Raw genomic sequence first — 22,455 nt, 5'->3', positions numbered from 1 at the left:
AAAATTTCTGCTAATACTTAACCCCCTTTAGCATGGGCTCTGATTACCTTGATGGTGAATCTCAATTCTGACCTTATTCCAGCCTCTTTTTCAGTCTTGTTCTCCAACTTAGCCTTTAGTTTCCAAGGTTCCTAGCACTCTAATGTCAAAAAGTTGATACAGACTCTGCTGTGGGGCTCTTTATCAATGTGATATCATATTGACCTTTTAGTTTCCATTCTAGACAGAATATTTCTGCTTTCACACCCTCCTCAGTGCAGAAGATTATTAATGCCCTTGATTTTTACTCTACGAGCCAGAGCCAGCTTTCTATGTGACTAGCTTCATTCTGAGCAGCAAAGGTGACCTTATTTCTTACTGTTGTTAGTACATTCGTTTGTGTATTATGTTTGGGATTGTAAGCTAAGATTTCTTCTCGGGTGATGACTTGAGTTCCTCTAGAAGAGCTTTACAGTTATTTCCGCCATTGTCTCGGGTGCTGCGTGGAGTGAGTTTCTGAGGTCGGATGAGGTTTTGCAGACCAAGTGAGCATTGTCAGACAGAAAGCAGAGCAAGTAGATGTCAGGTCTAAGGAGCCTTCTTTGTAAAGGAGTTTCCTGGCACATAGGAGGATTATTAAAGGTTAGACTATTCTAAGTAGGTTATCAACTACAGGAGTAATCCTTTCTCATTAGTGTTGCAAATACTGCCTAAGATCTTTGCATAAATACCTTGGGAACTGGTGTATTATAGCAGGGAATTTAGGAAATGTTGGTAGGCATAGCAGATGTAAAGACACCTCCTATAAGCATCTAATCGTCTCCTAAACTGTCAGAGCAGAAGGCTGTCCCGTGGTGGAGTTGGGTTTCCTAATAATGTTTTCAAATATTTGTATCCCATGTGGACCCTATGATTCATAAGCTGGACTATGATCAGTGCTCTGTTTTGCATTCCTGGCACATGATGGCTCTGACTGAAAATGCTGTTGTATCCCTTACTGGAACTGGCTGCTGTGCAGAGAGAAGCATCTGCTCTGCAGACCTTTCTCTAAAAAGCATCAACATGTTTTTCTCCACTGAGGACTGGAAGAGTGGATGTGAGTCAAGTGTGACAGGAGGGAGTATTAGAACTAACTGCTGTGTTCTAAAGTGTAAAGCACCAGCTCAATGGACAGTATCTCCATACCAAGAGATAAGTTCAGAGTTAGTGTTTCAAGTTAAAACAGAAGTAATCCTGAAAGCTTTCAGTGTCACTGCCAAAGTTATCTGTTTGAATTTTATAATTTCATATCAAATATTTACCTTTCCTTTATACTTTGCTAATTACTATTCACAGCCCACTCATATTTGTGACTTGAGTATTTGTGCTACTTCGAAAAAAATCTGCTATATATTTATAAATTAGCATTTTAACAAAGTATATAAAGTATAGTATGTCACAAGAGCCTTTCTTTCTAAATTTATTCACTGGTTTTATGATTTTATACCTAATTTGTGGATTGAAGGTACCAACTGTCTCCTGTCCCTTTATAGATTCAACACCAATGAAGGCTATAGAGAGGGTAGGACTCCTGTGCCAACCACAAGTTCCAGTTCTTGTCCAGCTTCCTGACCATGGATAGCATTGCTGCTTAGGATGGCAGCAATGTACAGCATGGCTCAGTGTACCAAAGTGTATTTAATGTTTGGGGAATAAACTGGTTGCAAGCACAACAAAATGTTACAGTCTCCTCCTGTTCTCACTGAGATATACCAAACAGCAGAAATCCCAGTTTCTGAAAATTAAACAAAAGGCTAATTAACTGTTACTTTCCTTGTCTCCTAATGCAGCCATGAAACATGTCCAGTAAGCCTATAATGCGATTTAACCTGGACTTGCAAACACCATGGGTAACTGGAAGGCTAAGTTAGTATTGGAAGTTAGGTCCAAGACTTGGTGCAGGATGAAAGCAGCTGTGATTCCTGCTCTCTGCTCACTCACTGTGTGGCTCTGCATCAATCATAAATTTAATTGACCTTCAGAATCACCATTTGCATTAGAGATATAGATGCGCCATCATTTCATCAGGGAAAAAATGGGTGTAGTCTATGAGAAGTCTTCCGTATGTGCCTCTGGCTCATTGATAATAGTAGATTTTTATCATTACTAAATAGAAGATCCATAATAGGTTAGTTAGCAGCATTATTTCCCCCCCTTAATCGCTTCAATAACTTTTCTGCTTAGAATAATAGTAGGTTAAAAACAAATAAATACATGTTACATAAAATGCTTCTAACATCACATGACATCGATGACGTTGTCTCTTAACTGTATACTTTGCCACTTTCCCCTTTTCTCTTCATTCATTGAGAAAGCAGTGACCCAGCCACAGCCGAATCCTCTTTATGCATGGTAAATAGTTCTTAAATTACAATTTCAGAGAGTGGCACAGGATAACCGAGAGCTCAAGCATAGGCCTGTTGCTTTATTTCATATTTAGTCACTTATGTGTTTATTCTAAGTGTTTTTCTTTTTCTCTCATGTAATACATCTCAACCAGTTTTCCCTCCCTCCAGTCCTTCCATATTTCAAAGTGAGGGATTTAATATTTATTCAGTAAAATTTGTTTTAAGAATGATACTCTATGGCAGATATTAAGGGTAGGAGTAGCACGTCCCTCAGATTTTGAATCGGATGGCAGACAGGTAAGTCAGATGTGCAGGCAGTAAAGCATGATATGTGTGGTAATGTGTAATCAGCGCAGCAGCAAGGTGTCCTGGTAGAGTCCCACCTCACCCAGGCTCAAGTGTGTGCTCAGCAAGGACTCGTGAGAGTTCTCATGCAACAGGTGGAGCGTAGACCTCTCCACCCCAGCTCTGTTTGTGCGTTTGTGCATAACCTTCTCATCCTTCAAGACTTAGCACTTGAAGAGAGTCTCAAAGTTCCAAACACTAAGCAGTGGGGACAGTCGTCCTCCAAATACATGTGTTCTACATGTGTAAACATATGCACCTGTGTCCTGTCAGTGTGTGTAGTAAATGTTGTCAAAAGTTTAATGTTTAAGAGAGGAACGGTTTAACCCCAGGACGGCTTCGCCCTTCACTTACTAAAGCAGACTTGGAGGCTCTGCCCTTGGCTTCTCCATGCAGTGTCAGCTCTTTGCTTACAGCTCTTAGAGACTGTTTACTACTCATTGCTCACACGTCAGAAGGTTTCTCCCAAACCTCAGATTCTTAGAAAACCAAATGGAGCAAAACTATGTCGTATTCGTCTCTGCATCTCCAGTGCTGGGGAACTGCTTGTTAATTTATAAATGTATAACATATAATTATAAATGCTGAGTGAATTAGGAATGAATATAAATAGTCTTGTGTGGAATAATCATGTACCTATCAAGTCCTAGAGAATCATAGTAGCAGAGATTTGGAAGTTAAAAAGGATCTCTTGGCTCCATCAGACTTCCATTCTAGTCACAGAGAAGGCCAGGTACAACCTGTACAGAGTAGAGGAGAAGACAGTGACTAATGGTGGAAGCTTTGATTAAGTTGGTGGTCATAGGAAGCCTCTTCATCTGAGTAGAGTCACCAGGGAAATAAAGGATCACACTATCGTATAGAACATTCCAGTCTGGAAGATCAGCTAGTTTAAAGACTCACACAGGAGCATTCATAGAATTCTCAAGAAACAGCTAAGGAGGCCAGCGTGGCCAGAGTTTGGTGAGCAAGAAGGAATGTGACAGGAGATGGAACTGACACATGTTACAGAAACGGCTCACACTTCACCGTGATAAAGATTTCGTATGAAAAGCCAAGTGCAGAGTTTGTAGCAATAGAGTATGGTGATGTGATCTGTCTTTTCAATGGCACAGTCTTCCTGACATTTGAGGGACTGAAAAGGCAAGAATGCAAACAGGGAACACACAGGGCTGCTTTAGTTTAAGCAAAGATGTCATTCAGCCCAGTGTAAATGCAATAATTTTTTGGACTCTGGGAGTAAAAATTGGAAATTAAGTTTGATGAGATAGCTCGGTGAGGGAGGCACTTGCTTCTAAGTCGATGACCTCTGTTTGATCCTCATGACCATATAGTGGGAGGAGAGAATCAACTCCTACAAGCTATCTTCCAGTTTTCACATATACAGGTGAGCTTGCACACACAAAAAACCACACAGATGCACATGCATTCACACATACATACAAAACAAATAAATGTTGGATAAATAAACTCAACATTGTGAGCATTACTGCAGTCTGAATTGAGCATTCAAGGAGTCAAATGGAACTGTAAATACGATACACACATGCAGCACTGTAAACACAGTGCACACATACAGTGCACACATGCAGCAGTAAGGCACACATATACAGCACTGCAAATAAGGTACAGGTATGTGGTCGGATAAATGCTATGAAATTAAAGGATGCTTTCCTTAATTCTAGTTCTATGTTCAAACAGGTATGTAACCTTAGAGTAATCTTTCTTTCTACGGACCTAGTTTGTTTGTTTGTTTGTTTGTTTTTTCAGATATAAAATAAAGGATTAAAATATTTTCTTTCCTGTTGTAAAGTCCCCTGATGTTATAATTGCATGAAAGGGGAAATTCAATTCTTCTGTGTTTTTGTGCAGGGAGAAACAAGTGGACTCACAGCACATTGCTTTCTGTCTGCTGTTGTGCACTTGTATTTACAGTGTGCATAGAGTAGGTACTCAAGTAGGGAATCACTCAGTGAAGTGTGCCGAATGGTGTGAATTCTACTGGTTTGGAAACTAAAGTAACTAAGAAAGCTGATTAGCCATGGAAGTAAAAGACCCTTAAAGTTTAATTAACTGTATAGAGGATGTATATTAGTTACTCTTCTCATTTCTGAAAAAAGCAATTTAAGGAATCAAGGGGCTATTTGGCTTTGAATTCAAGGGTACAGTCTACCAGGCAGGGAAGTCAAGGCAGCAGGAACTTGAGGTGACTGCTGTTGTATCCACAGTCGGCAAACCAAAAGTTACAAATGCTTCTGTTCAGTTGCTCTCTCCTTCATACCCAAGTCCAAGGATGAGTAGGCCTGCCTTGGTTAAGCTCATCAGAGTAATCCATCAGAGGCAGGGCTGTAGATTGCTCTAATCACAGGGGTGTCCCCTAGGTGAGTCTCCATTCTGTCAAAGTTGATCATGTATAGTCACCATCACAGAGGGAGGACATTCTGTGTTGAGAAGACATGACCAGAAAGGGAGTTGTAATGAGCAGATTAGCATTGGGGATCATGGTGAGGGTTCAGGTAAGATCAGCTTGTCTTTAATGGAGGACATATGACTAGGAATAGCAAGGTTATGAGCAGAGAGGACATTAAAATACAGACAAGAACGAGGACTCATGGAAGCTTCTTCAGTAGATTATTGTGATACAAATACTATTCAAGAATGGCAAATGCAGTGTGAAATCACCCTGCTCTGTGTGGTGTGCAGTTTTCACAACTTCTTCATATTATCCTCATAACATCAGTACAGAAGCTAGGTTCAGAGTCTAATGTGTGGAAGACCTTATGCCTGGTGGCCATTTGAGATGGGAGTTTTAGAAAGTCATAGTCTTCAGTCAGGTCTACCACATGCACTAGCCAAGACCTCAGATGGGCAGCATGCTCAGTAGCCACGGGGATGGGGAAAGAAGACACGGAGCTGGGAGAAACTTGAGAACTTGTTCATGGTTGACGTGGGAGTGAATGAGTGGGCGCAGGACACCCTGGAGCACTGCTGTTGTTGGGGTGCTGCTGAGCAGCTGTTGGGGACCCCAGCAAACACCGAAGACCGGAAAGATGGATGGAAACATGTCTGATTTGGGGGTTGTTAGTGTTAGAGTCCTTGAACATTTAAGTAGTGACTAAGGACACATCAGAGAGCTGGAAGAATGAGACAAAGACACCATCTAAAGAGGCTAGGCCGGGACGGAGACATGATGCCTACACTTACTAGGAGCTGAGGAAGAGAAAAGGAGTTAAGCAGACATTAGCCTGCTCATACTTCAAGTCTCATGAGTTACTGAGAATGCAGTGTTGGGTTTCCATTCTTCACATCTGCTTCTTTAAATTATTATTATTCTTTAATTTTTTTAACAGTCCAGTCATTATACCCTTCCTGGTCCACCCTCCAACAGTTCTTCATCCTATTCTCCTTCCCCATCTCCAAGAGGATGTCCCCACCCCTCACCCATCCCAGCAAACCTTCCCCTCCCCCTCTCTTGAGGATTAGGTGCATCTTCTCTGACCGAGTCCAGGCCAGGCAGTCCTCTGCTGTATGTGTGTGAGGGGCCTCCTATCAGCTGTGTGTGCTGCCTGATGGCTCAGTGTCTGAGAGATCTCTGGGGTCCAGATCAGTTGAGACTGCTGGTCTTCCTATGGAGTCTCCCTCCTCAGCTTTTTCTAACCTTTCCTTAATTCAGTCACAGGGGTCCCCGGCTTCTGTCCATGGGTTGGGTGTAAGTATCCGCATCTGACTCTCAGAGGGCAGCCATGCTACAGAGGCTCCTGGCTAAAGCACAGCATTGCCTCAGTAACGGTGTGAGGCCTTGGGGCCTCCCCTTGAACTGGATCCCAAAGTGGACCTGCCGCTGGACCTCCTATCTCTCGGGCTCTTCTCTACCTTTTTAACCTCTGTAAGAACTACATTTTAATTTTTAGATTTGTTTTAATTTGTAGGGTCATGGGTATTGGCCCTCGTGTGTATCTAAGTGTGTGCCTTCACATTTATAGTATCTGGCTTCCTTCCCCTGGAACACTTAGAATCACTGGCTAGACTATGACAGCAACATCAGGAAAAGAAAAAGGATAAGGACTGGAGAGATGGCTTAGTGGTTAAGAGCACTGCTTGCTGTCACAGAGGATCCAGGTTCAATTCCTAGCATCTGTGTGGTGGCTCATAACCACCTGTAACTCTAGGGAATCAGGCACCCTCTTGTCATCTCCAGGTACCAGGCACACCTGTGGTGCACTTGGCTACACACGACAAACACTCAAATACACAAAAATAAGCAAAATTAAGAAAAGGGTAAATTGGACTTCTTTTAAGTGAAAACCTGTCGTGTCAAAAGATACCATCCAGAGAGTGAAAAGTCAGCTCACAGGAAAAGAGAAAAAATATTTGCAAATATATCTATAATAAAGGGTTAATATTCAGATTGTATAATTCTAGAATGCAGACAGCTCTGCAGCAAGAAGCAAGCTGATTCAAACTGGGCAAAGGAAGCCAGCCAAAGTGTCCCAAGCCTATAATCCCAGCTCTTGAGGGCCAGGAATTACCAGTGCAAGTCTAGCCCAGGCTACACAGCAAGACTGTGTCTCAAAAAAGCCATAGGAGAAACCTTTTGGACAAAGGTTTTCAGTAAACACTTTTCCAAAGAAGATATACAAATGAGCTATTGAATATGTGAATTTTTGCTACTATTTAAAGACTATAAATCAAACAAGAATGCTACTGCTTCATACTCTTTTAGATCATCATCCAAAAAATAAAGATTAGTGAGGAAACAGAGAAATCGGAGTCCGAGGTACTGCTGTTGGGAATATGAAATATGCAGTTACTGTAGAAACAACTCAGTGATTCATCAAGTAGACAGCTAGCTTGCCTGCCTGCACACAGACACGTAGACTCACATAAGACTGTCCGTATGGCAGCACAGTGCGTCTTGAAATTCCACTCCCCTTTTAATGGGGAATGGTATTTGCTGTCTTGCTTCGACTGTTGTGAACAGTGCTGCTGTGGACACTGGTGTGCTTGTATCTGTTTGAATCCCTGCCTCTTAACACTGATTAACATTATAAAGAAAGTCACACCAGGGTCTGGTGTCTGCGGCTTTTTAATGATACTTAACCACCGCGCAAAGTACTAATAGTGATACTTACCTGCAGGATGAAGATGAGCTGGATTCGCACACTATGGTGAAGACTAGTTCAGAAGGTGTGGGCACAATGCGGGCCACCAGCACGATGAGTGAAGGGGCCCAGACCATGATTGAACACAACAGCACCATGCTAGAGTCGGACCTGGGGACCATGGTGATAAACAGTGAGGATGAAGAGGAGGAAGACGGAACCATGAAAAGTATGTAACATTTCCTCTCTGAGTGGTGCTTTTCTCTTTTGAAAGTGTACTCACTGAAACCACGATAAATTCTGTTTCTTTTTAGGAATGATTATGGGAATTTTTGGTTTGGGGATTATTTAACAGCAAATGTCAGAGCTTTAAAAAAAAACTTTAACATGTATATACCACTTAACAATACATCTTTAACTTAAGGTCATGGCACTTTTTTCTTTTGCAAGCTACAAACCCATAATTTAATTTGTGAAATATTTAGGGAGAGGATAGTGTTTCTAACATTTACTTTTTCTATTAAAAAGAAAACTTAAAATTTTGTTCCAATAAATACAACATAATATTATTGCACACTGTCTAAATTATCAGTTAAACCACAGAGAGAAGTGCAGACTGGAGGTAAAATCCTAGGAAGGCTCACAGAGAGAAGGCTCAGTTCCTGCACTGACTGCTGACTCTCATGCGTGCAGCATAGAGCCTCGGTTGCTGCAGGGCTGACTGACTATTAGGACATTAGCCCTGACCGATGTTGCTTACAGGATGAAGTTGGAATTCCTTTTGTGGGCTGACCCAATTCTGACCCGCAATTATCCGTACAGGACATGGTGTTTCAGTGAGGAGAAAGCACAATGACTATCTCTGTAGCTATTGACGGTCCTCTTCCTTTCTCTACTAGTGTGGTCCTGTATGGTAGGTTATATTCTACTGCATACCAGTTTCCAAGTGGCAGAGAGACAGGGGCTACCTGACCTCTGCTATGCTAAGGAAACGGTAAGACTATACATGATATCATGTCTCCTGACTGGGACTTTATTGAGTTAACTTGAGGTGATAACTACATCCCAGTGTGTTTAAGTAAATTAGATTTTATTAGAAGAAATAGAAGTTATGTCTAGATATGTTAAGATTTATTTATCATTTCACTCTATGTGCACGTGTGGGCCCGAGGGTTATGTCTGTGTACTGTGTACATGCAGGTGCCTGTAGATGTCAGAAGAAGGTGTCAGGTCCCCTAGGACTAAAGTCACAGCTGTCTCAGCCTCCTTATGGGTGCTGGGAGCTGCATCCGTGTCTCCTGCAGAAACAGCAAGTGACCCTGACTGCTGGGCCTTCTGTGCAGCCCCAAGTCTAGACATTTTAAACGCAGAGGGAACTGGGAAGTAAGCAAAAAATGTGGATGTTACCATAGCCAGTAGACAGGCTGGAGAAGGCTGTGTAGGAAGACTCGGCTCAGGGAGTGGAGCTGCTGCTGGCGCAGTGTGGTCCTGACTGTGGTACAGTTGTGTTTATCCTGAACACTGTGAGCTGGTGACTGGATGCCAGGGCGCTTCGGTAGAGCTCTTGAGCTCTTCTGGGACATGCTCGCTAGAAAGAAAAACTAAAGGATATGACTTCTGATTATTGTTTGTTTGCCTTTTTGTGAAATAGTGCAGTAAATTTTGTGAACTTACCCAGAATTCTAGTTGCAAAGAATTCTAGAAAATAGTGTTCATCTTACAGGATATGCAAAAGAAAGGTACAACAGAGACTGGTATTGATGGCTTTTTAATGATACTCAGCCACAGTGCTGAGTAATACAGTCCTTTCATCTAAAGGTTCCTCATTGTAGAAAGCCTGGGCCTCAGCCTTGGCCCACTCAGCACTTTTAGTAAATAAAGCTTTTAGTTTTAATTGGATAAAACTTTAAGAGGAGTGTGTATTAAAATTGTGAATGCCATGCAATGGGAGAAAATAAAGAACATTTCAAAATAGAATCAGGATCTTAAAAATTTCCATGTATTGAAGCAGTGAAATTGATTTATAAGATAAACTGGACTCTGTGTTCAAATCACTAGCCTCACAGTGTATACCATAGTAATTGTCCTACAGAGATACTGGTTCTATAAGTTAAAGCAAGGCATGACTGTTTCTGTTTAAAACAAAAAGAAAGAAACCGAGAAAAGCAAAAACAATTCTTAACGATAAAAGACCTTCTGTAGGAATCACTATCCCTGACCTCAAGCTCTACTACAGAGCAGTAGTGAGGAAAACTGCATGGTATTGGTACAGAGACAGACAAGTCGATCGGTGGAATAGAATTGAAGGCCCAGAAATAAAACCACACACTTAGCACATTTGATCTTTGACAAAGAATCCAAAAATATACAATGGAAAAGGAAAACATTTTCAATAAATGGTGCTGGTCTAACTGGATTTCTGTATGTAGAAAAATGAAAATAGACCCATATTTGTCACCTTGCACAAAGCTCAAGTCCAAGTGGATCAAAAACCTCAACATAAAACCAGATACACTGAATCTAATAGAAGAGACAGTGGGAAAGAGCCTTGAACTCATAGGCACAGAGGGAGATTTCCTAAACTCCAGTGGCTCATGCTCTAAGATCAAGAATTGATAAATGGCACCTCATGAAACTGGAAAGCGTCTGTAAGGCAAAGGACATAGTCAATAAGACAAATCAGCAAACTACAGATTGGGAAAAAAAAAATCTTCACTGGCTCCACATCCGATAGAGAACTAATATCCAAAAAAAAAAAAAAACCCAAAAACCAAACCACAAAAAAAAAAAAAAAAAAAAAAACCCAACCCAAAAAAAAAGGGGAAGGAGGTAATAGAACTAAACTGAAAATTCTCAACTGGGAAGGAATCTCGATTGGCTAAGAAACACCTAAAGAAATGTTCAAAGTCCTTAGTGATCAGAGAAATGCAAACCAAAACAACCCTGAGATTTCACCTTATACCAATCAGAATGGCTAAAATCAAAACCTCAGGTGACAACACATGTTGGCAAGGATGTGGAGAAAGAGGAACACTTCTCCATTGCTGGTGGGATTGCAAACTGGTACAACCATTCTGGAAATCATTCTGGAGGTTCCTCAGAAAATTGGAAGTAGAACTACCTGAAGATCCAGCTATACCACTCTTGGGAATATAACCAAAGATGCCTCACCAGGCCACAGGGGCATGTGTTCCAACTATGTTCATAGCAGCCTTGTTTGTGATAGCCAGAAGCTGGAAACAACCCAGATGTCCCATGATAGAAGAATGAATACAGAAAGTGTGGTTCATTTACACAATGGAATACTACTCAGCTATTAAGAACGAGGACATCCTGAGTTTTGCCGGCAAATGGATGGAACCAGAAAACGTCATCTGAGTGAGGTAACTCAGACCCAAAAGGACATGCACGGTATGTACTCACTAATAAGTGGACATTAGCCAAAAAAAAAAAAAAAAAATACAGAATACCCAATATACAGTCCACAGAACTCAGAAAGGTCAACTAGCTGAAGAGCCCAAGTGAGGACGCCTCAGTCCCTCTTGGGAGGGAGAAGAACTCAACCACAAGAGGGGAGGGGACAATGGCAGAGGAGGGAAAAGAGATGGAGGTGGGGGAAAGGGAAAGATGATCTGGTATTGGGGCGGGGGAAACAGGACTGAAGCCCTGAGGGCCAGCAGAAAGAATGCAAACAGGCAACCTCGGGAGGAAGGAGGTTGAGAGGACCCTCAAGAATGTACCAGAGACCTGGGAAGTGAGAGACCCTCAGGTCTCAAAGGGGGGGGGGACCCTAGATGAAAGGCCCTACAGTGGGGAGAGGGAACTTATCGAACCCACCTCCAGCAGAAAGACAGGGCATCAAGTGAGGATGGGGTTGCTATCTCACAGTCAAAACTGACCCATAATTCTTCCTGTCTGAAAGAAATGCAGGGATGGAAATGGAGAAGAGCCTGAGGAATAGAAGGTCCAGTGACAGGCCCAAAGTGGGATCCAGATCAAGGGGAGGCTCTAAGACCTAACACCATTACTGAGGGTATGGGCATTCACAAACAGGGACCTATCATGACTGCCCTCCAAAAGACCCAACAAGCAGCTGAAAGAGTCAGGTGCAGATATGTGCACCAACCAATGAACGGAAGTTGCTGACCTCTCTGGTTGAATTAGGGAAAAGCTGGAAGAAGCTGAGGAGGAGGGCAACCCTGTAGGAGGACCAGCAGTCTCCTGGACCCCCAAGATCTCTCAGACACTGGATTACCAACCAGGCAGCATCCACCAGCTGAGATGAGGCCCCCCCAACACATATATCGCAGAGGACTGCCTGGTCTGGGTTCAGTCAGAGAAGATGCATCTAACCCTCAAGAGAAGTTTAGAGGTCTGGTGGGGAGGGTGAAGTGGGGACATCCTTTGGAGACACCGGTGGGAGGTGTTATGGGATGTGGATCTGTCAGGGGGATAGACTGGGAGGGGAATAAAATCCGGAGTATAAAAATAAATAAATAAAATTTAAGAGAAAGGAAGGAAGAACTAATGCTACAAGCCGTTCTGAGATGCAGCCAGGCCTAATAATCCCGTTCAGAACAAGGAAATAATAACTTCACTGTAGTCTCAATCACCACATCTGGACTGTTAGAGTTAGCATTTAGCTGGAGAATTTAACAAGCACAGTGGCTCGCAGAGCTCACTGAGCAGAGGTGGTACATAGTACGTTAGGAATACGTAGAAAACATTTATCAAGATTAGATGTTACAGTACTTCTATTAACCTTTCATGGCTTATTCGATTACTGTATTCTGAGTTAAATTAAGTGATATTTATTTAAAGACTTATTTTTATATATTTATACATCTGATATATAGGCACTTATATATCAGAAACTTATTTTGGACTCCCACCCACACATATACATACATATATACAATTTTATCAAATACATAAAATAAAGCACCTGCAGTTCTGCTTGGCATTTGGAGGAATTCATTTTGAGAAGTGACAACATTGACTCAGAAAGAGTGTACAGGAAAGACCAAGAAGCAGAGTCTGGCCATGGCTCTGCTCCACAGTTCACTCTTGTCCCTAGACAGCACTGTGCAGCTGTGAAGGATGGACTGTCCAAGCACCATTTCTGTCCTGTTCTTTGTTTACTCTTCTTTCCACTTCCAACACATAACCTTTGTGTTCTTCTCTCACATAAGATCCATTGTAGAAAAGGATCAGATACAAACATATAAGGACCTAATTGTATTAAACACTCATGAATACATCTTTTCTATAATTGCAAAGTCTTAAGTCAAAGCAATAAAGCATTAAGGAAATATCCACTATGAGTGGAGAGATGACTCAGGGAAGAGCATGCTGTGCAAGCATGAGGCCTTGAGCGTGATTTAGCACCCAGCATGGGCATGGGGAGGTGGAGACCGGAGCATCTTCATGCTGGCCAGCCATTCTGTCCAGTCATTGAGCTCCAGGCTCATAAGAAACCCTGACTCAAAAACAGTATGGAAAGTGATTAAGGAAGATACCCGGTGTCTGTCTATCTTTGGTTCCTCAAGTACAATTCAGGCATACACAGATCTAGTAGGGTGGTGTAGAGGGACAGAGAGAGGGAAGGAGAAAGGGAAGGAAGGAGGAATGATAGGTAATAGGGAGAGAGATGGGGGAGCGAGAGAGCGAGGAGGAAGAGGAGGAGGAGGAGAGGAAGAGGAGGAAGAGGAGGAGGAGAAGAAGGAAAAGAAGGAGAAGAAGAAGGAGAAGAAGGAGAAGGAGGAGAAGAAGGAGAAGAAGAAGAGAAAAAGAGGATTTTCTTCAAAGAAAAATATAGTAATTATATGCCACTTTGACTAGAAAGATTAATTTTGCCGGGACATGGCAGTAAATACAACATAACTATCCCTCCCATATAGCTTGTTCCAAATACCCACAGTATTTCTGGGCCATTGGCAACCTTAACTTTTCTTTATAGGTAGGTATCCACCTGTGTATGGTGTGGTTACAGTAGTTTAGAGCTCCCTGTGGGCACTTGTCTGTGTGCCCTGGGCCTGGTGGGGGGTGGGGGGGTGTTGGGTGTCGTGTAGGCCAGCTCCAGACTGTTATAGTGCATCTTGATTGTGCTGTGTGTTTACTACCACAAAACACAAGCTAAACATGGAAATACTCTTCTTCCTTGTATCTTATCTTCTAAAGGTCTCCAAAGAAAGATTTCCACAGACATAATTAGCATGTTTATTACTCTCATCTTCTTGTTTAACTGAAACAAAAAGCTTCACTTTGTCTGCTCTTCTCTTGTGCCCTCATTGGAGATGGGAAACAGCTGGCTTGCGCTCTCTGCAGCGCCTTTGTGCACTTAACTGTTCTCATAGTTGGGTCCTGCAAACCTTTGAGCAGCTGTTCTTCCTGAACTCCTCACTGCCCTCTTGAACCTTCCTGGGTTTTGTGCTCAAAACCTTCTCTGGGTTTTGTGCCTCCTTTTTTATTTTAATGCACTATGATAAGCTAGGGGGAAAAAAATCATGTTACTAGCTTCTATATCCCATCCTGATTTTTGTATGTGTTTATTGTATTCTTAGCAACAAATTAGAGGACAGACTTCCAAGACTGTTAATCAGGAGGAAGTCTTACATTTTAAATGACTTGTAGAACAAGCTAGGAACCGCCCAGGAGCCTCTGCTGTTCAGTCATTGCACTGCGTCTGTGAGCTGTTCCTTCTTACACCTCAGTGTCTTTGTCACAGCGTGCTAAGAGGTAGAAGTCAAGCACACTGAGTTTTGTTATTCTAAAATCCCTTCGTATAGTCATCTTTTCATGAAGACTTATTTGCTTGCTTAGAAGAAATATGGAATTTAAAGAATAATTATGACAGACTGGCATATTCTACAAAACTATATTCTACTTAATTTAGTATCCTTGTAAAAGTGTAACGGAATGAATGAAAGAGATAGAAAAGCTTTTTAAAAAGTTTCATAGTTTTTATTTTAATGCACAGAGGGAATGAATGGTATTTTTTTCCTTTGTTGCTAATGGGGTTTTCATTATATAAGCAAGTAAGTTGAAAGAACTAGGCCAAAATTGAGGAACTAAGTAATTTCAAATATTAAGTTTATTATTACAGTAAAATCTATTTTAATAAGGTAAGGTCAGAACTTAACAGCAGCTGGAGAAACTGATGTCAGTTTTATGTGGCTGTCCTTTCAGTGTTTGAAGTGTAAGAAGGTGTTTGCCATAGCAACCACAGTCTGCTTCCTTCTCTCTGCATGGCCCCAGAGTTCTCGTGCTCCTCTCTCCCTCCGTTGCAAGTAAGAAACATCGTTTGGCTTCCCCCCTGGAGACTGAGCTGGGCACTGCAGCATGTGTTTCCTATTGTACAGTAAAACATTAACTAGGCAGTTATAGCTGCCCCTCCTGTTAACTTTCAAAACAACTTTTATCTATTTTCCTCCAAAACACCGTCTGAATGGTAATACTGTGTTTTAAAGTAAGACTAGGAAATCTTTAGATATGCAAGCACCTATATTTGAATAGAAAAATCTTGTTATAAAGTCATGCAGGAAAAGAACAATCTAGTGGGACAAACTGCCTTCTTTTATTTGAGCTGATTTTTAGACTTGTTAACTCTGTTGGAATGCTCATTTCCTACTTAGGAATAGGTTACTGTCTAGACTGTTTTTAAAAGAAGAAATAGAATTGTCCTTTATCTAATGTATGTATTAAATGTCTTTCAAGTTTTTATCTGCATCATTTATAGTTATTAAGAATTATCTATTTTTATTGTATGTATGTTAATGGTTATGTTCACATGTATGCATGCGTATGTATGTATGTGCAGTGTGTGTGCCTGCTGCATGAGGAGGCCAGTAGACGGCTCTGGCTGCTCTGAGACTAACGTTACTGATGGTTGTGGAACCTGAGTCCTCTGCAAGATCAACAGGTACTCTCAACCACCGAGCTGTCTCTCCAGCCCCATGTCCTGTATTTCTTACACTGTTCTTTAATATACTTTGTTTATAAAATGTAAGAAATACAAAGTTTGACCAGACGTAAGACGAAAATGTCTGAGCAGTATGTTAAAGTTTCTGGTTAGTTGAGGCCATGGAACTTTTGTAAGCCCAGAAGTGGGGAAAAAGTTCCTCTCAAAGTTAGTGTATTTCAAATATAAAATCCCTCCCCTAAATCATCCAAGCTAAACCATCCCAGCATCTCAAACTTTTCAGATTACTATTTAAAATAGATTCTTCTCTCATATAATATGTCCTGAGCACAGTTTCCCCTCTCTCCACTCTTCCCAGGTCCCCACCAACCTCCCCTCTCCCCAATCCCTCCCTTCCATTTCCCTTCAAAATGGAACAGCCTCCAAGGTACAGCAACCAAACACAGCCAAACAAGGTAAAGCCCTCGCCTCGAGGCTGGATGGGCCAAGCCCGTAGGAAGAAAAGAATCAGAGACACTCCTGCAGTTAAGAGTGCCACAGAGGTACTAAGCTAACAGTCACAGCATGCATGCAGAGGACCTGGTCCAGACCTGTGCAGACCTGGTTGCTGCTTCAGTCTCTGTGAGCCCATATGTTGATTCAGTGGACTGTTCTCCTAGTCTTTTGTCTCCTCTGACTCCTACAATCCTTCCTCTCTCCCACTGGGTTCCCTGAGCTCTAAGGGGAGACCTACAACTTAGTGTCTGTCTGTCTGTCTGTCTCTGTCTCTCTGTCTCTGTGTGTGTGTGTGTGTGTGTGTGTGTGTATGTGTGTGTGTGTGTGTGTGTGCGCACGCGCGCCCAAAACATGAGTATTATAGAATATCATTGGGAATCATTTCACTGATTTTTTTTTCCCAGTCCTGTTTTGTTCTTGTGGCCTGAGCCTTGAATTAAACCGGATTGGTTGGCCGCTCCCACCAGTTCTGCACAACCATTGCCCCAGGACATCCTGCAGGGAAGACAGGTGGAGGGATTCGTGGCTAGAACTGTAGATAGAGGGTGCTGGTGTCCTAGAGTGTGGCTGACAGCTCTGTGAATGCACTAGCTCTACCTGCCTCATGTCCAGTGAGCTGTCCAGTGAGCTGCCGAGTTGTTTTGTTTTCAGTGATAGGCCCCGCCCACTACCAGTCACAGAGAAGAATCCCGAGTCCTAGCACTCCCCTGGGTGGTTTAGGGATCTGCATAGGACCACTTCAGCCATCCAGATACAGCTACCACTTTTGTAGCCGTGTATGGAGATTTGAGTATGGAACCCATAAAACCTTTTCCACAGGTCTCTAGGTCAGACTGGAAAAGACTTTTACAACTATAATGTATCTGAAATGTAGATATACATAAGAGCACTAAGCTCTTATCCCCTCACTTCTCACTTTGCCTTTTGGTTTTCTCAAGTATGTTATAGAGAATTTGTGCAGATGTAATTATAACTTAATGTGTTTTTTTCTCTATTCTTGTAAAATAAGTTGTAAATTGAGAGTTAGGTTTAATTTCTAGATCCTATTTTGTAGTAAGAAGTTGCAGTAGGAACCAAGTATCCAGTTCTGAAATACAGAAATAAATGTTTTAATCATGAGGTTCAGAGACAGATCAAGGGCATTTAAATTTTGTTGAAATGTTAATGAAATATATGTTTCCTATTAATGTTAGTAATTAACCTTGTCATGTAGGCAGTTCCTTTCTTCTTCACCCCAGTTTGCTTATCTCTCTGATAATCAGCAGTCGAGTGGCTTCTGTGTTTTAGCTTTTGTGAATAACACTGCAGTGAACTTGGCCATGCAAGTGTTCGGTTCACTTTAAGCTTCTTACTGTGAGCTAGGAATGAGGCGTAAATGTATGTCGTATGTGGCTTACTGCTAAACTAAACTGCCTAGCCAATATGAAGCCAGTAAAGAAGCGTCTGTAGTGGTAAAGAAATCCTACCATCTAACAGTCTTTACCTGAGCAAACTCATGTACTGTCCATTTACGCCAAATAAATACACACAGAGATTTATGAGGTGGGGATGGAGGGGAACGTGGACTCCTGTATGACAGTTCCATCTTACCAGCCTCCTCTTTCCCCTTTTATTGAAGATAGATTTTTTTTTATCACATAATATATCCTTATGTTCTCCCCACCTTCCCTCCTATCCAGATCCATTCCTTTTCTATCTCTCATTAGAAAGCAAACAGGCTTCTAGACGATAATAATAAAACATAAAATACTATAAGATGAAGCAAAACTATATTTGAGTTGGACATTGCCAATTTTCACTTTTTAGGTTAAAGAATTCCACAGTCTGGAATTAATGACAGAAAGTGGGCACTGATTCTGATTCATCCTCTGTTAGAGACCAAGAGGGAAGCTTTTAGCATTGCATTGTTTGTTGAAAATCATTTCATACCCCATCTTTAGCCAACAATGCTCCTTGGCTGTCAGCATTAAGCTGCCTGTGTCCTATTGCAAGCACATTGTAAATTGGCCAGATCACTGTTGTGACTATTGTCTGAATTTACGACATTGCAAGTCTGATGTGTTCAGATAGACAAGTAAACAGCATGGGGTGAGTCTGAGGAACGTCACCCTGGGCTGTGTGATGTGAAAAACTAACAGCAAAGACAGAACCATCACCTTTGTCATCTGATGCTTGGATGACAGGGCTGTGAAAGGGCTCACTGGAACCCAGGGGCAGAGTAAGGCTCAGGCTCCTGTGCTCCCCTTAGGAAGCCTTTCTTGTAAAAGAAGGCAGCTTACTTTCTGTCTGGAGAGTTACATGAACAATGGCTTCTTGGTCTTTGGGACATTCTTGAAGTCCTTTGGCTTTAAGAAATCCAATTTAGGGGGTTGGGGATTTAGCTCAGCGGTAGAGCACTTGCCTAGCAAGCACAAGGCCCTGGGTTCGGTCCCCAGCTCCGAAAAAAAGAAAAAGAAAAAAAAAAAAAAAGAAATCCAATTTAGGAACTACTGATCAAGACTTAACCACAAGGTTTTTTAATTAGCTATTCTAAATGTTTTTAACTGTGATGGTTCAGTATAGTGAGCCGTCTTACAGTTCTGAGCAGAAGAATGGCATGGCTTGTTTGTATTAGGAAGCTCATTATGGGGACAGTGTAGTCAAACTGTGACTATAAAAGAGCAGAGTGTGGAGGTGGCTCCACCCTCAGTCCCTTTCTTATAGAGAGAGCAAGAATCGGTTAGAGGCTGAGTGTCAGAGAGAAACGTAAACAGCCCTTGAGAAAAAGAACTAAAAACCACATCGGATGAGTGTGGAAAGAGGAGTCCAAATGAATTCTCAGCTTCATCACTGCAGAAGGGATTGAATGTATGATGCTGACCTTGGCAGAGATGGAATGGCGGGGAGGGACTGCAGGTCTGTGGAAACTGGCTTCAGTTAGTCTCAGGAGTACCTTGACCAAGTGGTACAAAGCACACAGTGTAAACGGAAATAGAGCTTAAGACAGTTTGGGCTAAGGAAGTGACTTCAGGAGATGTAGCTATGAATAAACAGAAGCCGTAAGAGCCTCGGGAGCAGGGCCATCAGCTGCAAAGACTTTCGAGGAAGCCATCAATGGAGAGAGAACCTTAGCAGCCCCTCCAGGTTCTAAACAGCTTAAAAGTAAACCATTATAATCAACTCAAGCATAAACATGAAAAGAATAGAAATGTCTAACACTGTCCTCAACACTGGAAATTTTTAAATAAGATTATGGTAAGGATTCTATTAAATTAACAAGGTTTTTATTTGGAGTCTTTATGTATCTTCTGATACTTGTTTGGTCTGAGTCCACTTTCTTCTGTTCTTGCCTTGTGTTCCTGAACTGGCTGTGGTGGCCTTGGCTTTGATATATTTATTATATGGCTCATTGAAAAATAATTCCCCATTTCAATAAACATCATACCTGTCTTCTGTGTTTGTCTACCTAAGGAAATGCAACGTCACCCCAAGTACAAAGACCTTCTTTCATGGACTACTTTGATAAGCAGGACTTCAAGAACAAGAGTCATGAAAATTGTGATCAGAGCATGCGTGAGCCATGCCCTATGTCAAACAATGTTTTTCCTGACAACTGGAGAGTTCCTCAAGACGGAGACTTTGATTTTGTAAGTACATTTTCTTTCTCCCATTTTTCTTTCTTCTTTCTATATTGGGTTTCATCACATTGAAGAACATAGTTCATTAATCGAATGATATATCTATAAATTATAGACTGAATATTAATATGCAGCTCTAGCTATGGCTGAAATTGTAGCTTACTTACAGAACTGTACTAGCAGCAAAATGTAAATATAGCTAAGTAGATTTCAGCTCAAATTTAGAGAAATGTTTAGGCCCTCTAAGATACTGTAAATGACAACCATTTCATGCAGAGTCAAAATATCCTGGAATAACTTGCACATGGCACTATCTCATATCCTAGTATTGAAAATCAGCTGGAGCGCATGGCCGTTGTGCTTGATTTTTCCCATTAAAACTGTGCTAGGAAACATAGAGCTTCTTTTCTTCTACTTGGTTTATTATTGTTTCTTTAAAAAGTACAAAGAATACATATAAATCATTTTAAGACACTGTTTCCAGAGCTTGAAAAATGAAGTTCTTTGGATTCTTTGATGAAATAAAAAAATATTGGAGTAAAATTTTGCTTCAGCAAATTTTAAATAATTTGTTACTTTTGCAAAAATATTCTGGAAAAGTTTTTCTAAATAAAATTACAATCATTTATAATTATATTTATTTAATAATCATAATAGTTTATGATTATATATGTATTATATATAGAGATACATATCTTAAAATTTTAAGTAGTATTAGCTTATTTTTCTTAGATGTCATGATAAATGCTTTGAGGTTATAATTATTTTAAAGTAATGACTTTTTTTAAAAATCACCTTTATTTTTGTGTGTACATGTGTGCATATGTATGTGTGTGTGTGTGTGTGCGCGCGCGCGCGCGCATGTGTGCGCGTGTTTAGAAACGAGATGAGACTCAGTTCTCACTTCCCACTATATGGTTTCCCAGTTTTGTACTGGGCCACTGGTCTTGGTGTCAAGTGTCCTTACCCACTGAGCCATTTTGTGGGCCAGGATTAGAAATAGTTTTAATTTTGAATACTTTTCTTCTCAATGTCTTAGTTACTTGAGTTCTTTTCATAATGAGGTGTTAAAATTTGAAAATCTCTACCCAATATAGTTATTAGAAAATATTAGGACTTTGATCCAGAGGTAGCCTGAAAACAATTGCATCATCTGATTACTGATTTTTAAATATCAGAGAATTTAGGAAAACAAAATCTGAATTTCTTTTGTTCTGGTAAGATTTCATTTTAACCCATCTACTTTAAAAAAAAATATGTAAATTATTTAGAGTGCTGACATTTAAACTATAAATCATTCATGAGCAAGATAAATAATGTAGAATATTTAGCATCAAAGAATTCTGTCAGAGTGAATCTTAACAACCTCTTGGATGGTTTAAAATGTGCAAGCAATGTGGTGGATAAAATACCACAGATAAGAAATGGTAAGTAAGATGATTTCGTTCTGCTTCAGTAGCCTTTGGAACCTTCCTCAAATGTAATGGCTTTAATGCTTTAAGGTCACACTTATTGTTGGTTTATTGGGTGTATGTATGGGCATGCATGCACCACAGCACATACTTGGACATCACCGACAATCAGCAGTAGTCCTCCTTTTCCACTATGTCAGCCAGGGACTGAGCATTTCACCAGGCTGACTTCAGACAGATGTATTCGCTCATCATTTTGTGGAATAGCAGTGCAGCCAGGTTCATTAAGTAATTTATCTATGGCTCTTACCTAGGGCTTCTCAAGTGACTTCAAGAATGTACCTGCATGACCAAGACAGCTAAAATTTTAGCTTCTAAAATTAACTTTTCAGATTTCTGGCAGACTTGTTAAGTGTGGCTACAATTCTACAATTCCTTACAATAACCTTAGGCATACTCTCCATCAGATGCTCTCCACATCAGTAAAAGCTTTCGAATTCGATGAGAACAGAAGTTACAGCCCTTTTGACATTGACAGAGAATGTCAGTTTCAGATATAGTCGATTTAGAATATCATCAGAAACAGTGTTCCTAATCAGGTCGCAGGAAACTACAAGATGCCGTTGAAAGAAATTAAAGGAAGTAACGCATGAAAGACATTTCCTATTAATTTATCGGAAGATTTAGAAGGTTAAGATCACCCGATCTGCACATTCATGTACTCAAAACTATAACAATGCTTTTCAAATTCATGGGAATTTTGACAAGGAAATAAAAGAAGTAAATGTCACTATAGTGAGCTGTGTGGTCTCGTTGGGAAGACTGAAGGACACACACTGCAGGAAAGGAGGACAGCCCAGGCCCAACCCCGCTGTGCGCTCAATAGACTTCTGACAAGGGGCTGAGACCTTGTGTTAGCTGTACCCGAGATAATTAGCTTAAAAGGAGGAAGAATTTACTTGAGCCCACAGTTAGAGGGTTCAGAGTATGAGCAGTAAACCCATTGTCTTCAAACCTTTCGTAAGGTCGCCAGGTGGGGTATAGGGAGCCGAGGCAGTAAACTACTCCCCTGGAACTAAAAGTCAGAAAAAAAAAACAAAAAACCCACCATGGTGTGTCCCACAATGCCCTCCTCGGACATGCGCTCTGTGGCCTAAGAGCTTGCTAAGGGCTCACATCTCACAGTCTGACACTTCC

The 22,455-nt window shown here is 41.2% G+C and overlaps 1 protein-coding gene across 1 annotated transcript in view; it reads left to right on the top strand.

Moving 5' to 3' along the window:
- Positions 1-22,455, top strand: part of Stk3 (serine/threonine kinase 3) — a 235,904-nt gene that overhangs the window by 157,277 nt on the left and 56,172 nt on the right. The window contains 2 exon segments of the mRNA XM_032914403.1: positions 7,850-8,042; positions 19,680-19,855. Coding sequence (XP_032770294.1) covers positions 7,850-8,042; positions 19,680-19,855 — 369 coding nt within the window.

Source organism: Rattus rattus, chromosome 1 (genome assembly GCF_011064425.1).
Source record: "Rattus rattus isolate New Zealand chromosome 1, Rrattus_CSIRO_v1, whole genome shotgun sequence".
NCBI classification, from domain to species: domain Eukaryota; kingdom Metazoa; phylum Chordata; class Mammalia; order Rodentia; family Muridae; genus Rattus; species Rattus rattus.
This window is presented reverse-complemented; position numbering and strand designations above follow the sequence as displayed.